At 41.4% G+C, this 19984-nt stretch overlaps 1 protein-coding gene across 1 annotated transcript in view; it reads left to right on the top strand.

Moving 5' to 3' along the window:
* rtn4rl1b (reticulon 4 receptor-like 1b) overlaps positions 1-5227 on the top strand; it is a gene marked incomplete at its 3' end in the record, with an annotated part of 150519 nt that extends 145292 nt beyond the window's left edge. Inside the window, exons 2-3 of the mRNA XM_083985423.1 lie at positions 3267-3718; positions 4331-5227. Of these exons, the coding sequence (XP_083841549.1) occupies positions 3267-3718; positions 4331-5227 (1349 nt within the window). The remainder of the gene's footprint in view (positions 1-3266; positions 3719-4330) is intronic.
* Positions 5228-19984: the final 14757 nt, after the last annotated feature.

Raw genomic sequence — 19984 nt, 5'->3', positions numbered from 1 at the left:
GGAAAGGACAAGGCAGGTGACTTACAAGTCATTTATATTCAGAACAAATGTAAACACTGAAGGCAAAATACATGTCTTTTAGTTTGTACATTCTAAACACACGCACGCACACACACCAATACCAAATTCAATGAGAAGAAAGCTGCATCTCAGTTACCTGGTGGCTGCTGCTTTATGCAAATGTTCCTTGAAGAGCAGCTGGAAAATTTCCTGTGTTGTCTTGCTTATTTATCTGATAAATAAAACAAACCTTTATTTCCCAAGAGTAATGAAAAACGTTCTCCCCTATTTACTCAGTCAGCGGGTGCCATGCTCGATACATCTTCATGGAGATGGCGAGTAGAGAGAACATACAGCAAGTGACAAAATAGTGAAACGGCTTCCTTGTTTGGTCTTGACGGTGTGACAAATGTGGATGTAGCCAGTGATATGGTAAGGGGTCCATGTCCTGATGCAGGTTAGGACATCAAAATGAAAAGTTCAAATAAAGCCAAAGCCTGTTGCAGCCCTCTGCAATGGCACATTATTATGGTCTCAAACACAATATTTCACCTGCACATGTGAACACTCTCTCACGTTCAACCTTCTGACAGTGTTCAACCGTGAAGAATCACCTCATTTAGTGGCCACAGTTCTGGTTTAGGAGGATGCATGCATTTCCATTGTTGCCCAGCGGCAGGGCTTAACAAATAGGATTAGATTTGTGCACGAGCACACTCCTGTTCAGGTGGCACACGGCTCTGTGCTCGGGCTCCACAACTAGACACAGAATTACTGTTAAAGGTCAGTGGAGTCAGACGCTGAATGTCACAGCTTAGCCACAGTTTGGCGAGAAAATACATTCAGATAAATACGCCTGTCTCTTGGTGGAGAGTAATTCTGCAGCTCCTGAATTTCTAGCATAAAAGACCCAGGATTACAGGGTGAGTTAAAAGGCAACAGAGGCCTATCGATTAGAGGCAGTGAATCGGGCGTCCGCTATGCTGTGCATAATAAATTGAGCAGAAGACAGCCAGGGGTTGTCAGATGGAACTTTCGTGATGAGGGGGAGTGAGCTGTGCTCATTTTAGATGAGACCGTGGATAAGTCAGATCTCCCACTCAAGGATCTGGGGAATCATGTCACCGATCAGAAAGCGCCTCAGAGCAGCTTACTACGAGTTTAAATAAGCATTCCACGCCCCATTTAACAACACAAACGGACTGATGGCAGCCTCTGCTCACTGCAAAGTACTGCCAATGGACTCAGGAAAGAGACTGGACTCCTAATAGCACATTTCCCCAAGGTGGCAGAATATTGGAAAGGGTGATTTCTGAAATGGCTGCATATGTTTCAAACCAGACAAGTGTTGCACTGGGGATTCAATCAGCCTCGCTAGGACGTTGTGTGACTCACTGGAGCAGGTGTCATTGTTTGCTCTCTTCAGCAGACTCCTCATTGTTGGACTAAGGGTGCACTCGCACTAGGGCCAGTTGTTCCGTACTGTGCTGAAGCACGAATGCCCCCCCTACCCTGTCCCCCGCTGGCCCGCACTTACATCACCCCGAGCCCAATTGTGCTCAAGCACCGACACATACATCATTACGTTGATATAGGGGGATTATTTGTTTACCAACATGGTGGATGCGAGCTTAACCTGACTGCAGAAAGAACAGCACCTTTTAACTGTGTGTGTGTGTGTGTGTGTGTAGGTGTGTGTGTGTGTGTGTGTGTGTGTGCAGTATGGGGTGTGGGAGGGAGGGGTTTTTACTTGTAATTTGTTTTCTGTTTCTATTTTTCTGTGTGTAAAGCACTTTGTGTTGCATTCCCATGTATGAAAGGTGCTCTATAAATAAAGATTGATTTGATTTGAACTGTATGACCGGTTGCAGAGATGTTCACAAGTCTTTTTTGGCAAGTCCAAGTCAAGTCTCAAGTCTTTGGTCACAAGTCCAAGTCAAGTCTCAAGTCTTTGGTCACAAGTCCAAGTCAAGTCTCAAGTCTCTAAAAAATAAAAGTCTCCTGTCTCCTCTGGTTAATGACCCTTCTATCATCTGCTGCTATCCGGTCTACTAAGGCTACTGCACAGCTATCTAAGAGATTCAAAGCATTTACTGTAGGTTATTATCACTCCTTTATCTATACAGTATTGATTAGTTGTTTATTATATGATCACTTTAAACAGGATATTGCAATGCAATATGAAGAAAACACACAATGAAAGATTTCCTTTAAAGGAAACTGTATTCTGAGTCAAGAAAGAATCAAGGCTGCTCTGCCCCTCTGCACTGGCCTTTTCTCTTTTTTGGCACGAGCCAAAAAAAATAATGATTGTTCACGAGTCTCAAAACACGAGTCCGAGTCGAGTCTGAAGTCTTTTGGGCACGAGTCCAAGTCAAGTCTGAAGTCTCTGTGGGTGCGACTTAAGTGCGACTCGAGTTCGAGTCGCAAACTCGAGTCCCCATCTCTGACCGGTTGTCATGGTTATCTTGAAGTTTACTCAAAGCGATGTTAACTAGCCATGTTGACATACGCATGGCACAACGCTTGTAGAAGTGGGATGGAGAACGAACCCGAAGCGCGTTACATGCTTGTGCGCATTCCTGACCAAGCATACCGTGCTCAAGCACACCTCCTCCAACTGTACCGGGCCAGGGAAGTGTACCGTACTCAAGCACGGTACACTTGCTCTTACATTAGCAATAGAATCCGGACTTTAGGGGGCAAACGTGCTTGGGCATGTTACAATTGCCTAGTGTGAGTGCGCCTTAAATTAACTCAGTAGATTCGGGCTGCAGACTGTGACAGGAAGGTCCGATGTATATAATGGGCTGTGCCATGAGTGCAACAGATAAGACGGAGACAATGGACCTACTGTATAAGAGGCGATCCATGTCTCCAATGGACACAAAATCAAATGAAGAGTTAATTTGTTAAATTGAGACTTGAGGTCTTTTGTTGCTTCTGCTCAGTGCTTGTTCTCCTGACCTGTGTTGTATGACTTGTTGTAAAGACACTCATGTTTCAGGATTAGAGGACTTTCATTTTACTTTCAAACACACTGAACTAAGATGCTGACAGTCTCAAACTGTTGCGATTGTAAACATCATTATTTTCCTATGTTCCTGCATATTCCTCCTCAGGTTTTGATGAAGGCACTAAGTCTAACTTTGAAATTAAATTGAATTATGCACTTAATTCATTTTCCTTGTTCTTTCCTGTCTGTGTGTGTGATATATTTGTCTAATCTCTCTCAACCTGCCTGTGTGTGTGTGTGCTCACTGCAGGCTGCGGGCTTGAGTTCCTGCTCGTTCTCTGTGGACTTGAGTTTTCCTGGTCCTGCCCTCGTCACTGTGTCTGCTACACTGCACCCAGCACCGTCTCCTGCCAAGCCCACAACTTCCTGTCTGTCCCCGAAGGCATTCCTCCTGACAGTGAGCGCATCTTCTTACAGAACAATAAGATCCATCGCTTACTTCGGGGCCACTTCAGCTCCAACACAGTCACTCTCTGGATCTACTCCAACAACATCACGTACATCGAGCCCTCCACCTTCCACGGTTTCACACTGCTGGAGGAGCTGGATCTGGGAGACAACCGCCACCTGCGCTCCTTGGCTGAGGACACATTTCACGGGCTGAGTCGGCTCAATTCGCTTCATCTGTACCGATGTGGACTCAGTTCACTTCCTAATAACATCTTCCAAGGCCTGAGAAATCTACAGTATCTTTACTTGCAGGTGCGCTTAATTCACAATTCATGTGGTTCATTTTACAATAAGGACTCAAACTTTGCTGTCACTTGAACTTATAACTCATTCAAACATCAACCCATGTAACCTAATCCTGAAATACGTTAAAATGTTGCTGAGTGTACAGTATGTGCAGTTCTCCAGCTACCTCAAATTAATGACTTTATCTTTTAATATCATTGGAATGCTGTTGCATTTTACAGCAACCAAGCTTCCCTAGTTTCATCACTTTCTTAGATGGTGGCATACTTCCATACATTATTCAGATGGGACTAAATCGTTATTATCCATTCAAAACTGTACAACAGCAGCATTGTATGCAAAAGAGCATTCAATTGGCCAGTTTAAATGCCCACCCACCCAGCCGTTATCACTTATTGACTGAGAACTTTGAATTTGAACAGATGATGACTATGATAATATGTAATTTGTGTCCATGTTTGATCAGTAGTTCAAAGATGACAGACTGTGTGCATGGTATACTAATTCACTTTATTCATCTCATCTCATACAGACAAAACATTAAGTTACAACAATACTGCAATGAAACAATTGCGTAATTTGTGATCTTGTGATTGTATGCTCTCTGTGTCTTTTCAGGATAATCACCTCAAGTTCCTGCAGGATGACACATTTATGGACCTCCACAACCTGAGCCACCTGTTTCTGCATGGAAACCGTCTGTGGAGCCTTAACCAGAACACCTTCAGAGGCCTACGAGCCCTGGACCGACTGCTCCTGCACCAGAACCAGATTGAGTGGGTTGACCGCCTGGCCTTTCATGACCTGAAACGTCTCACCACCCTCTTCCTTTTCAACAACTCCCTGAAACAGCTACCTGGACAGTGCCTGGACATGCTGCCGGCCCTCGAATACCTGCGCCTGAACAACAACCCCTGGTCATGTGACTGCAAAGTCCTGACGCTATGGGAATGGTTGAAACGTTTCCGAGGTTCAACATCGACAGTAGGTTGCGAGGCACCGGCTAATATGGTTGGGAAAGACCTCAAAGAGCTGCGCAAGGAGGACTTCCCCAACTGTTCACCAACTGTTCCCAACTCTGAGTCCAGAGCCCAAACTAACAATTTATCTGGCACGGTCAATCCATCAATGAATCGTGGAGTAGCAGTGGGGGGGTCTGGAGGGCAGACCAACATAGTGCACCCCTCGAGGCCTAACCGTCCTCGGAACTGCACAAAGCCTCGAAACAGGGTGAGCAAGGGGAAGGGTGACAATGAGGTTCACCACTCAAAGGAGGTGATGGCAGACAAGGAGGACTCCTCCTCAGATTTCACAGATGGGGGGAAACATGACCACACGTCCCCTGACGGCACCGTCACAAGGAGGAAGCACAAGTGCACTCCGCGGACCACTGTTCGCCCCCCTAGTGGGGTTCAGCAAGCCAACAATAGGGCAACCTTATCCCAGTCCTTACTACATGTCTACGCCCTCTTTGTGGCCTTGATAACAACAAATATTGACTACATCCTCCGCTGACCTTCAGAGGGCAAATGTTAATCACAGAAAAAAAACACAGCCCTCAGACCCTCTCTTGCTCCTGCACTTACAAGGCCTGTGTGTCTTTTATGTATGTGTGTGTGAGTGTGATTATATGTGTAAATGTTGTGTAGGGAGCTTTACTGTTCAGACTCAAACAAAGCATCAAACATCTACAAAGGAGAGACTCGCAGCACAAAAATTGGAGGGACTGAGAATGAAAAGATGAATACAGACCAAGCTTGCACTGCCACTTAAGCCAGTATGATTTCATCTTCATATGTCATGGCATCTAATCTATTTTTTTTTAACTTCGGTTCTTCACTCAAACGGAGTTGGGGTAACCAAAATTTGGTGAAAAGAGTGAGAGATAAAGAGAGGTAAAACTTGTCAGCCAGTTAGCTTCAAAACAGATGAGCTACATCTTCAAGTGCTGCATCCAGCTTTAATTTTTTAATTCACTGTTTGTAAACCGTAAACAAGAAAGCACGAAATGAAACCTTCAGTGTCGGCCCCATCTTGCTCTCATCCTTCCTGCTGTTCCAAACAGGATGCATTTCTCATAAACACAGATGTAAAGTGTAAGCATGGCAATAAATTGTTAGAGTCAGAGTCAGACATAAGAATGTCATTCTTGTTAAGGAATGGAAATCTATAGCCACAGGTTTTTTAAGGCCATAAACAGAACAACCAGTCAGCTTGTACGCTGTATGAAGCTGTAAGAAATCACAACTACTCTTTACATATTGCTGGCTTTTTTTCCAGGTGCTGTACCAACCTTTCTGCCTATTTCTTAGTTTTTATGTTGTTTTTTTTAACATGTCTGCTTTTTTATTTGATAGACAGTAGAGAATGACAGCAAAGTCAGGGAGAGAGAGAGCGAATGACATGCAGCAAAGGGCCCGGGTTGAAAGTGAAACCAGGCAGCTGCTGTAAGGATTCAGCCTTGTTAGTGGGGTGCACCCTAACAGGTGAGATACTCGGGCAACCCCCGCTGACCCTTTTGCCCATTATTTAGCTGTATTTCTTATTGCATTTCTGCACACACCTCTGCATCCATTTTTATTTCCATCACTTTCCTCCCCCTGTGCAACTGAATAATAAGCTGCTAAATGTCTCAAGATGACGAGGACTGCCATGCGCTATTTTCATTTGCTTGGAAAATCTGTGTGTCTCTGGGAGATCAAGCTGTGAATATTGAAGAGTCTGTCTATATCTTGTGTCAGATGTTGTTCATTTGATTTTTTTCTAAGACACAAAATGGACCTAGAGATGGATCTCTGCTGCAGGGCCAACAGGAGCCTTAGAGGTTGGGGGTCAGACGGGGCTTTCTCAGTTTCCCAGTGAGGTTGTGCTGAACTGATCCCTCAAAAGCGAGGGCATACTTTCCTCAATGAGAATATGAGGAACACATTTTTTTCTTAATTACTGAACTTCAAAAGGAATACAACAACAAGACTGGAGAAAAAAATGTGTGTGTACCTTAAATGACTCGTGATCAAAAAAGAAAAAAAAAGGAAAAAAAAAACATTCAAAAAACAATTTGAATGGAGCATGGCAAAACAGGGATCATGCAGAGAAAATTATGCCTCCTAATTAACTGATGTGATTGTCCATGGATGTGAGGATCCAAGACCAAGACAATCGCTTCTGAAGTAACGAGGGAATGCGGCACAATGCAGACTGACAGATGGACAATTACAGAACAATGTGCTGTACGTCTGCAGCGTTTGTGCCTCCCATAAATCTACAGATAAGATGGTGTTTGTATCAATGATGTGAACTGTACCAGTAACAATGGAGACGGCGGAGGACTTCTTGCAGTGCTGATATTAATCATTTACTGTATTACTATGAGAAAAACAATATAAGTGACATCAATGATGATAACAGGGTTTTTTCGCTCCTCTCGTCAGGAGGAGCTTTTTGATTTTCTGGTGATTTGTTTATTTACGTATTTTTCATGTTATATTTTTAGAACCTTTTATTTGTCGAGGCACAATTCTCCACCTCACTCTTTCTTGTTCTACTGTATGCCTACTCATCTTCTTTCTTTGCCATATCTCAATTGTTCAGTAAGTTATCATCAGAGAACAGTACAAAAATGTTTATAAAGATATTAAAATCTATATCTTCTTATGTCTACCGTTGCAATCTGAGTCTGTTTATTGCTGCATTTAAAGGTTTTATAGGCTTATTTGGAGAGAGTAAAATGCATTCTCAATCCCCACTTTCCTTGCCTCTCTTTCCTTTTAATTCATTTAAACCAGAAATTGATTTTGTCAGCAAATGTAACTTTTTTTTCCCATCCTGTTTCCTCCTCTATCTTTGCTCTGCTGTGCAATCTGTCTCTGCTGATCAGACCTTGCGGGCTAAACTACTGAATGGCTGCTTCCTACAAACAGATCCACTTCCCCTGTACATATCTAGGATTCATGTACAGTATACTGTGCAAATATTAGTCAAAGCTTGGCTACAAATGGGATTTTAAAACCCCCATGTTATCAACAACACACAGAAGTTCAACATGAAATAAGTTTCTGACCAACCTGGAAGAAAAATAAAATTCAAAGACGACATGCAGCCTGTGCTGTGATATACTGCAGTTCAATAAATCATTGAAAAGCACTAAGGATATTAATGAAAGTGTCACATGGAATCTGTAGATATTCCAAGCTATTATTATTAATGGGCCTTTAGAACATAAATTCCATTTCCTCCTCTCTAAATACCCCTCACCATGATAGAAATTGATCCACAAGTAAGTGTCCAATTTTACTTTTTTTCTCAAATTCTGTTAAATGATAAATGAGCACAGAAGGAGAGGTTATATGCATGGATGAGAGTGCTGTATAATTATATTTAAATTGATAGCAGGTCTGGCATCTGGCGTAACTGCTTTAACTCTAGCTGCGAATGCTTTTCTGCTTTACGCTGCTCACTAAAACCCTCTGTTTTGGTAGTTTAAACACTTTACTCCCAGAGCAGTTCCAAAACAAAAAATGAAACAATTAAATACAATTCATAAAGACACATCAGTTATCAAGCTACATATTCAACAGGTTGGCATAATTATAGTGGACTTCGTCTTGCCAGCTTTCTGGATTTGATGATGATGTGCGCAGTGAAATGCTTCTCATGTGAAAAATCTTTTAGTTTTAATGGACACAGATGCGTCCAAATATATGGTGCATATGTAGATTTGCCTGGATGCCGAGTCAATCTCATCCATAATGATCAAGTCAAAAGAGTGATTTTCTATTTACTATGTTTGAATGAGCTGAATGAGATGTTAAATGATCAACAGGAAAAAAATGAGGTATCCCTGCATCCATTTGTAACTATTTGCAGGGGCTGATGGGGTGTGGATTTTCTAATGAGCTTGTTCACATGCAGATAAACATCCATCACTGTAATGTTTGGGGGTGGGTGGGGGATTGAAACATGACTTAAATGATGTGCACAGAATATTATAAATCTGAGGATTAAAGTGCTTATATGCAGTGAAATAACATTTTACATTTTTATGTATACATTTTACTGACTATGTTAAATGAAAATCATGGCTAATTTTCAACTTCATATGGAAGCTAAACTTAAAAAAAAAAAAAAAATCTAGAAAGATCCATTTGAATAAATTATTAACCGACTCTTTGCAGAGTTACCTAAGATATTTATTTCTGACCTAGGGATCAGAATGTGTCGAGATCAATAGGAGCGTCCGACCACAGCCAATCCATGCCCTTGTACAACCACTACATATGAAGATATCTGAGCCATCTTAAAATCATGAGATGTGGGCGAGAGCGCTCAGTATTCAGTCTCTTGTCCAAGCTCCACTCCATGCTTGTAATGCCACACACCACTTCAGTTTTCCTCCTGGATGAACCTGTGTTTAGTCTCCATCAGCTGAGATTTTAGTCCGAATCACTGTCATATCTGTCTCTTAAAAATGAAGACACACCCAGGAGACTGATAGCTTAGCATGGAAACAGTTCATTTTCATTTTATGGTTTAAAACAACAACTGGTAATGTGTTTATTTGTGAGCTTTGAGGGATGCTGGTAGATTTTGTTATGATCGTTAGCTTTTTAGCCGTTTACCTGTTTGTCGTCACTGACTCCAGTTGCATTTTTGTCATGTACAGACAATAAAAAATAAACTAAATCTCTTATTCACTGTAAAGCCCTTTTCACATAGGACGCAGTGTTTTCCATGCGCACCAGGACCCTGGCGCAAATCACGTGTGATCAAAATGCGTCAGGAAGTGTTTCTTTCCACCTATGCCTGTGTTGTGAATATTGATGCCCTATCTACAGTATCTGACAAATTTGCCGAAGAAAATCCCACCATTAATTTCTCTGAGAAGGAGACGAGTAGCAGTAAACACAAAGAGGGGGACGGAGTGGATACAAAAACCTTCGAGGCTCAAATCCCGATTTCCGGTTTTGGGAGTCCTGTCCTGTTGGAGCCTGGCTCAACTTCCGCGCAAGAGCGGCACTGCGCTGCGCAATACATATGGCAGATGTGCGCAACCTGCGCTCACTGCTTCCTGTGAAAAGGGCTTAACTCTTGACAAAGAAAGCAAATGAGTATTTGTTGAACAAATCTTTTTTTTTTCTTTTGAGGTGTTGAAATTCTGTGGTAAGTGCCTACGCCTGACTTGACAACGCTGACTAGATTCTCCAAGCATCAGCTCTGAACATGAACTGGGGTCGATGTCATCATTGTTGACAAGAAGACGCTGGACAGCCGGCGAAAGATCAGCGTGGACATTCTGATCCATCACCAAAGACCGACAGGGATTACTATCTCTCCTCCTCCAACAACAAACTGTTACCGTGTCCTCTGCGACACACACGTACTGTATGTATCATGGTAATGACTGAGTCAGGTCTATTTGCTGCTGCAGATCATCAGTCATGGTTGAAAGGTGTGAACGAGCTAATGAGTTCAGATTATAATGTGCCTATTTTGAAACACGTTTTTCCATGTGCAAATAACTTATTCAAAATGTTTTCATAGTAAAAACTACACGAAGATTAAAGTAATTATCTGTTTTCATTCATTCAACATTAAATATGTAAATTCTATGGATTTATTATGAGCATTTTACTGCAATACAAATTCAGAATATAGACTAACATAATCACCAGTGACATTCTCCAAAGCATTTTTTTTAAGGAAACTAGTCTGACTATTTGCTTGACTGATAAAGCTGGAGTATGGTCAGACAAAAAACCTGAAAATAAACAGCAGTTGAGTATATTTTGGTGATCGCTTCCAGCTCATCTTTTACAAAGTTTTACAAAGAACTGTTGTATTTCCCTCAACTTGGAGGTAAACTAAAATCTGACTCACATACTCTCATCTGACGTGACCCACTTCTTTGGAAAGCACATCAAAGGCAGAGATAATTGTAATTGTCTATTGCACAGGAAATCTAGGAGCAATCAGTGTATACATACAGTTAGGACCCAGTTCAGCTGGAAGATCCTCTGTGTAAAGACAGGTAGGATGCCGACTGCAGCGTTAGAAGAGGGAGCCAAAATGCTGCATAATTAAAAGATGGGATGAAGAGAAATAAGATCAAGTGTGAAATGTGGTATCATTAAGAAGAGGAGAGGAGAGGAGAGGAGAGGAGAGGAGAGAGGGGGGAGGCTAGAGGATGTAAGTTATTGAGAAGTGAGAGGGAAGGGAGTGGGCTGAGGAAATGACACACAGACATGTGCTATCACATGTCAGGTAATGGCACAGAAGAACAGAGGTGAGAGAAAAAAAATGCAATAAAAAAAGCCCACAACACAACACAACACAACACAACACAACACAACACAACACAACACAACACAACACAACACAACGAGCTTCTCCATTTAGCAGAATGAGAGATTTCACATAACTTATTCATGCAGAGTGAAACAGCTTGTTGTTTTATTCGAAGTGGTGAACGTATTGTGGATGTTAGGAACTAGCTCGAGATGGAACATGTATATCAGTGGTCAGGTGAGTGCATCGAAGTGCAAAATATGCAATCCATACAGTGGGGCGTGGAGGGTGGGGGTTAGAGAAGGAGAGAGAAAGAAGGGATTTCTCCCTCAGGGGAAGAGGGTTCATGTTGGTGTGGGCCAATAAATCCTATTTTAATCATTGCTCTGACATGAACATTTGCAATAAATACTGTACATCACAAACAACTGATGAATTAAAAAAAAAAAAATTTCATTCACACATGCATGGTGCTGTCACACATGGGTTTTCACGGCGCAGTGCTTTTTCTGGACTTGTAGCTCTGTGGGTGTGATCACAACCTTTGTGAATAAAAAAAAATGCTTCCATTATCACACCACCTGTTCAACACGATTTAAACATGTCGAAAAGCAACTGTGCTGTGATTTATTTTACACAAGTGCAGTGCACCAACATTACGCTAATAGTTTAAGTATTATGAACGAGCTAAGGGGAAAACTTACTGCGTCTAGACTGCAGCTTGATTTACCACAAACTTTTGCAAACGTATACAGTAACTACAGCCTGTGACAGCAGAGAACCACTCCACCCCCCCATCCCTCACTCCCTGCAGTGCCACCTGCCGCAAAAAGAGGAGGGTGGAGGGGATGACTGATAGTGGCCTTTATTTGTGCTCTTCATTCAGCTTCAGTAAGCAAAACTTGTTGTTTCAATATTTGTTTACTTATTGCAAGTCATATCATCATGTTGCACTGTGGTATCGCAAATCACAAATTCTCCTCTCTACTGTGCAGGCCTAGGTCAGGTGTGACTTTATTCTCCTGAGTCCTGACACATCTCTTTACTCTGCCAGCCTCCTGAACAGGAAGGAAAGAAAAGGGGAAAAACACAAAGGAGCCACAAGCAGAGGGGGAGGGGGGTGGCCACAGTGCATAAAACACACTCTTGACAGGAACCCCCCCCCCCCCCCCCCCCCCCCCCCCCCCGGGGGCCCCCCCCCAAAACAAAAAGGCTGCCATTGACTATATGTGCCCATTTCTTTTAATTGATGCACTGTCATTGCTGTGTGGCTTTAATTAAAACCAAGCAATTAGAAAATTGAAAAGGAGATGAAGGAAGTGGGTGAGCTGGGAAGGGAGATGGCACACTGGAGGACATGATAATTAAGAGGAGAAACACCACAAAATGCCACAACACTTGCACCATAGTGTGACTCTTCATTCCCTCGTCTTCTCCCAGTCCCACTCTCCCCACTCAATCACAAAGCTAATATCACCTCTTTCTCCATAAAACCCTTTCTTATTCCAGTTCTTTTATTTTGTCTATTTATTTAGCTTAAAATTCCCCCAGAGCACTGGTGTGCTCCAATTCTCCAAACCAGCCAGCCTGCATACTAAACTGAGAGGAGTTGAGCAGCCCAAGGCCGCACCACCAACTGCATGGATTAGAGACTCACAAATCCTCTCGTGTTTGACCTTAAGTCAGACGGAATATGCAACGGAAAATGCAAAAAAAGAAAAATTACTGAAAGTCAGCGTGGCATGTCACTCCATAACAATACATCTAGGTTAAATGATTTTTTTTGTTGTTGGTAGATGGAGGAGGGAGGGGATGTTTAGTGCAGTGTTACTTTCATGAATCACTTTTCCCTCTTGCTGATTTTACAGTGGTGAGAGAGAGTACCGTATAGCGCCTATGGCTTGAGCTGCATGATTTACCAGGACGTTTAAGCTTTTTTAAAAGAGGCTCTTTTTTTAAAGGAAACTTCTGGTTTATGACAACATGGAACTTTGTTGCAACCATTTCTATTGGTTTTGTTAACAATTGTAAGAAAACGCACAGAGAATAGACTGCTTATAAAGTAAAAGTCAACAGTTTAGCTACCATCACAGTTGAAATGTCTGGATATGGTGAGACATAAACAAGACAAAAGGCTAAATATCACCAACTAATCTGGTATGTATCCATTCAGAAGTGAGTTTATGTTACAGAGATGCAAGATGCTCTAGAGGAGGTGGTGTGTAAAGATGGAGCGTAAAGAGGGGGTGTGCATGAGCTGTCAGGGAGACGCTCCAGCGACTCATGTGGTGGACATTAGCACACCGGTTAGAATAAAGGCAGGTTATCTCCAGCAGATGCATACAGTGCACGCCGACAGAAAACCCACCCAAACCTGTGTGCATGCAGAGCCTGGAGGTTTGTTCAAATCTGCATGATCATGACTGCCCATTTCTTGTTGGGATAGATTCCTTTTTGGGATGTCTCTGCATTCCCGGATCTCGGATTGCAAGTTGCTATTTTTTTCTTTCTTTTCAACTGGTTACTCTTCAACAGGTCTGTGGTTGCTCTGATCAATACTAACAATTAACGCACACTATCAATCGTGGAGGCCTGAGAATCAGATGTTATCCTTTGAGTGTGAAGCAACCATGAAGCCCATCATCTGCCAACCATATTTTCTCTTTAACCGGTCATATAGCATAAGCAGCAGAGGTGCTCGGGGCACAAGGCCCGATCCAGAATTTCTAAATGAGGAGGAAAGTAGAGATGTGTAAGATGTAGATGAGCCCTAGTTTTCCCACTTTTGTTCCACTTTTTATGTAGGAAACAGCTGCAGGAGAGAGATAAGTGTGAAGGGGAGCTGATGAGAGCAGTGCTAGGTGTGGTGACTGATCAGATGCAGCCTGTTAATGAGTCTTTTGTGTTTTTATGCAGTAGTTTGTGTCCTGGACCAAATAGGACTGACATACAAAGAAAACAGATGGCCGCGGTGAGCTATCAGGAGCAACGGAGAGAATACAGTAAGAGATGTGAACATGAGTCCAGGCATACAAAGCCAAAAGAGACATTTAAGTTGAGACTGTGTCCAGTTCTTACAATAAAATCCATTTTCCATCAGTCCACTGGTCAGTGTGTGCCGGAGGTACTCAAAGGCAATGAATCAGATTGGGACCAAATCTTACACTTGCGCTCAGAGCGTCTGCATCTGCGAGTCTTTAAAATTATGTGCAAAAATGCTGCAGGGCTGCGATAATCCACAGGTCAAAAAAAGTCAGGACGGAAATAGAGATTCAGCGACCTTTTAATCTCACAATTCACTTTTTTTTTTTTTACTTGTGAACCTCCATTTGTCACAACTCGGGGGTTAGAAATACTAACTCCTTCTCCCACAGCAGCAGCTCCCATGGACAAAGAAAAATAGGCACCAGAGAGGTGGGAAATAAAAAGCTTGTTGCAGTGATTCTTTACATTGCAGTATGTGTCTTACTCTGTGTATGTTTTACCATTTATAAATACATTTCAAGGAAAGAAGAAAAGATGTTAGGGAATAAGGGCATAATAACCTTATGTTGACAATTTGCTTGGAAATAAATTACACTTTTTTCTTAAATAAAAAATTATAGCAATTTTTTGAAACCCTTTATTTGTCATGTTAGAACTATTCCCTTAAAGAAACTCACAATTTAGTGGTAATTATTGCTTAAAATACACTGTACAATTAAATATTAAACTAATATGAGCAGTGAGTGCACCTCCAATTAAGTGCTGGTACAACTTCAGTCTTTCGTCAGTGCACAGCAGGTTGCCTCAACATGCAAAAAATATGAAATTTGCCTACAGACACTACAAATTTAAAAGCTTACATATCAAATGAATAATGAATGAATATTTACTTGGGTTTAAGGGAAAAGTTTGACATTTTAGGAAGCACGCGTATTTGTTTTCATGCCATGTTTTCATGTTTGTACTTTGAATACGGAGCTACAGCCAGGAGACAGTTATCTTTGCACAAAGACTGAAAACAGTTCACTCTGGTTCTGTTCAAAGGCAGTAAAATCCACCTAGCCGCACTAAATCTCACTAATTAACACAAAGAGGAAAACAGATAAAAAATCACCATTCGGCAGAGGATTATCTGTCCAACTGTTTCTCAGCTGGAGAAAGTTGGACAGCAATCAGCGGAAGCTCCACAAAGTTACCAAGAAATAGCTGAGCACACTGCAATGACAACTTTTCATTATAAAGCTCTTTCAAGGAAATTCCTCAGGAAATCACCAACTGCTGATTAACTCAACACAACTAAATTAACACCCAGCAAAAATCCTAGAAGGTTATTTTGTAATTATGGGCACAGAAGAAAGTGATAATGTAATTTATTAAGCAACTTATCATAAATTGCCTTTATTTATTTATTTTCAAATCACTTCTGCATTAATACAGATTTGGTTGCAACATGTCAATTTGAATTCATCCTGATGAATTCTGGGTGTTACCGGGCAACAACATGCAGCTGCTCTCCTTGAGGACTGAGGAAGAGAAGGAAAATTGGAGCTTTTTTTTCTCCAGAGAACATTTTGGGAGTCCATGACCAGATATCTCCCAGTTTTTAATTTGAATAAAACTCTGTTCTGATCCACTGACAAAATGGCTCTCTGGCTCCCTTACCGCTGGGTACAAAGAGAATGAAATATGCTGATGTTGTAGTGATTTTGTCACTCACCTTGAGGCTAGCCAGTGACAGACCCTCCCAAACCCACTTAATCCTCAGTGCCTCTCTAAGTACAGAGAAATAACAGAGTAGTCAGGACGCTCCCCTGTGCTACAGCACGCCGCTGTTTGAAATGCAATGAAGGGTGTCGGTTGCAGCTGATGGGCCTGATCACTGGGCCAGCGGCATCTAATTATCATGTCACAGTCTGCACATATTTCAACACCACACTGTCAACACTCCCAAAGCCAATACTTTGAAGCTGTGAACTGATTATTCACAACAACAAAAAAATAAGAGTTAAATAATCAAAGAGGATTTTTGTTTCTCTATGTCTTGCAATTTACACCATCTCAAGGATTACCACAGACTATGATATGGAAACTACCAAAGACAACAGAGATAAAACACCTCCTGCCACATTTTAAAATTACCACTGAAAGACAGAAAGCGCGGGAGTGCAACTCCATCCGAGGAGAAATCGCTGCTGCCTTAGATTACATTGTCGCCACAAGTTTTGCCACTCCAACAAAAGAGAGACAATTCAAGTGTTGTCCCCTCACATTCACATGCTCCCACTCAGTGGGAAGCTGCCGGGTGTCTGAGGTTGAGTTCAAGCTTGGCTCACTCCCTCGCTTCGTGCTCCTGCCCCACGGCACAGGCATCACTCAGATAAACACACACACACCCACACTGACATGCAGCGCTGCGCATTACAATAATACTCACACGGACATGCAATGAAAAGCACATTTTTACATGTGATGCTCATTGCCCTTTTTCTCTGAGACACACACACACACACACCAGTGTACATGGGTGTATCAATGTGCCTGTACGGCTTCCAAGTAGGTTTGTACCACCCACGCAAGTACCAGACCCCAGCTGTGTTTACAGAAAAACAAACCCCGCTGATAAACTCAGAGACGGTGGCCAAATGCCAGACTTCTGCATAGACTAATGCTACAACAGAATTTATGCCCTCCATGTACAAATTCTCAGTTGCATTTTGGGAAAATAATTTAACATATAATCACAGACATCTTAGATTTGTAAACTGCAAAAATATTTTCATTTCTTAATCATTAAAGTTTGCCTGGATTATTTTTCTGACAAACTACATTATTACGATCACAGATTTAACTTTTTCCCTTTCCCTACATTTCCTATGTCCTTGAGGCAGACATTTTGAGGTTGCCACCAACTGCCTAACTAAACTAACTAAATGTGAGATCAAGTCAAACAGGTTGAAAACAAGCCCACACAAAGAGCAATGGGCTCTGTGGTGATTTAGCAACAGTGGTCACTGTGTGATTTGCAGATTAGATGATTCAATTATAACAAAAACAAAAGATGTAAAACTATCACACACATATTTCACATGTATTTGGCTGAACATCATTTTAGCATAAATGATCCCTAAGGCTGGGAACAGCAAAAATTGTTATCCTGTAATCTGTGTGCAAGTTACTCAATCTTTTATTTGAACAGGTTTAATCATTGCACAAAAGAAAACACATAAAAAAGAGGGTAACACTTTACTTGAAGGTTCAGGGAGTTATTCCTTCATCCACAAAATAAAGAGGCTCACTTTTATATAATTCTGTCATTTAGCAAACTGCGATGACTAAAACATCCCCAGATATTATCTATATATACATGTTTTCAATATATGTAGGCCTACACATTTTATATTAGCACTTCTGGCAGACATTTATGGCAACATCACACTTGCAATAAGGTCATATGTGTCATGTATTATATTTCAGTGTGGGGATAGCGATGGTTTTTTCGAGTGGTATTCAAGTCCTACAAGTAGGCTATGTTAGTCACTGCCTTAGAATGACAAGAGCCTTTCTGATGTTAAGCCCTCAAAGCAGGATGAGATTCATGACTCCCCTGCAAACCTGGTGTCTCCATTTAGAAAACGGGAATATTAAGAAAAACATTATCCAGTCAGTGATGTATCACGGTGTTATTTTCGTGTTGATTTTTAATGAAGCAACATCATTATGTTTATAGAGAAGAAAAAGCTGCATTTGGTTTATTATCAATAAAAGCTTTTGCTGAGAAAACAGAAAAAGCTGAATAAGCTTACAGGGCAACTACTGCCAAAAGTTAAGTAAGCATGCAGTTAAGACAAAATGTTGTATCAAAGAGAAATATTCCTTTGAGATGGTTGTCAGTTCCTTTTCATTAGTCTTGAAATGTGCCAGACTTGTGCAGGAAGAGAGATGGCAGGCTGCATGAAGACCAGAATATCCTATCCTACTTTTTTATTTATTTATTTATGTAGCGCTCCCCTCGGTAGTCATGGCGATGAGGGCAGGGCTTTTGGGTTCTTTATCAACTATTTTTTAACCCTGATTAACTCAGTTTTAATGTTAGTTTTGAATTTCTCTTTTATGTTAAAATACACACATGAACTGTTTTTTACTTACTTGTAAATTCACCTTTAACCTGTTTTTTAATAAAGATTTTAAACCCTCAGGTCTCTATGTCTCAAAGGTAAGTAAATGAAATACACAAACACAAGATTTTAGAAAATAAGTTCTCAATTATTTACTTGTGCAAAGATTAATGGAATGAAAACAATAAAATAAAAATATGAATGTTCTTTTTGTTTTTTAAACCTTCACAAATAAATTCCCTCTTTTTTAAGGCAAAACTCTGAATTATCCCTTTTTTCCACAGGAATCACAGTAAAAGAATCAAACCTCTTTTGCAAGGAATATAATAACTAAAATAACCCTTTTTTTCTTTTATAGGTGAACACAGTAAATAAACTCTTCTTTGTTTCTTTTTAGAAAAAACACTGCAGCAAAACACAAATGTCAATAAACCAAAAGGATTACTGCAACACTTTCAATTCACTTAAATTCACTTAACTTCAATATGTGGGCCCACACACACACCTGAATACTAAAGCCGGCACTTATTAATTTATGTCAAATAAACCTGGGGTACCCCTTTAATATATCGGTGCAGGCCTGGACGTAGCTCGGGATCGTTGGAGCCTTAAACACCTGGCTGCTTCACCCCGACTGGGCCACAGAAAATAAAAAAGGTACCTTACTGACCGGTGTTGTATCCTTACATACACGGGCTGGTTGCTGGAGAGAAGATGAGTAGAGGAGAAGATCCAGGAAGAAACGAAGACCCGCCACCGCCGACGCCACGGTGCTCGCCCGTCGTCCGCAGCTCCACGCTCCTTTCCACAGTCCCTGCTGAACCGGTAGCTTGCTGCTAACTAGCACAGACACTGTGAGCTAACTAGCTGCTGTATTAGCTTCTAGCTTCAACGTCGTCCTCACGCGTGAGTAATCCACTCACACACACGGAACAGTCACACAGAGTCCTCTGGAGAGTCCGGGTTGAACGCCTCCATGACTTGGTCGCTAAATGTCCGGTAAACAGTCTCTTTTAGTTACTATTTTTCCTACATGCTCCTCGTGTCTACTTCACTCTCGCTCCGCCGCTCGCTCTCTCTTCTCGCTCTCTCGGTCTGTGTCCCTCTCACCTATCCGTACCGAAACCACCCCAGAGGTTAAGTTCCGGCCCCTCTCGATTAACCCCATAAATGTTGGTACATATTACATTTATAGCTGCATTATACTTCAAATAAAACAACAAACACATAATATATACGTTTAAACTTTTAAACACTTTTGTAACATTTTAATGAATTTCAACCTTTTTTAACCACTATTTATATACTTGGAAGAATTAATATTACTTATTATTTTTAACCGGGTTACACCCTCCCCCTTCTGAATGTCTTTGATGTCCTCATCAAACCTTAACTTTTTTATTTATTTATGTGAACAGTTAACTAGTAGAAAGGGTGCATGACTTAGTTTGAATTAACTCTTGCCAATCTTAATGACAACTCCCCTATGTACAATAGTGAGAGGCTGATCTTTAGCTCTACCAGGCTCATCATAAGTTAACCTGATGACTGGTTTCACTATTCTTTTTGGACGGTTTTCAGGTTTGCTAATCACTTTTGTCTTAGTGACTGTCTCTGGGTGCTTATCGTGGCAAGGGTTATCAGACTCTGGATCACTTTCTTCCTCAGAATCTTGATCTCCCTCCTCTTCTCTCACGCTGTTGTGTTCCTCCTCCACACTTTCTTCCTCTGACAAACTGTCCTCAGCAGGATTTCCATCTGACTGTTGAGAAGAATCACCATCATCTTGGATGAGATTTGACTGTCCAGCAGTATCTCTTTCCTTTTCCAGGATTTCTTTCAGGTAAGTACTGTAGGGTTTTTCAGGTCCATAATACTCAACATCCGA

This window comes from Trachurus trachurus (genome assembly GCF_905171665.1).
Source record: "Trachurus trachurus genome assembly, chromosome: 13".
NCBI lineage: Eukaryota > Metazoa > Chordata > Actinopteri > Carangiformes > Carangidae > Trachurus > Trachurus trachurus.
This window is presented reverse-complemented; position numbering and strand designations above follow the sequence as displayed.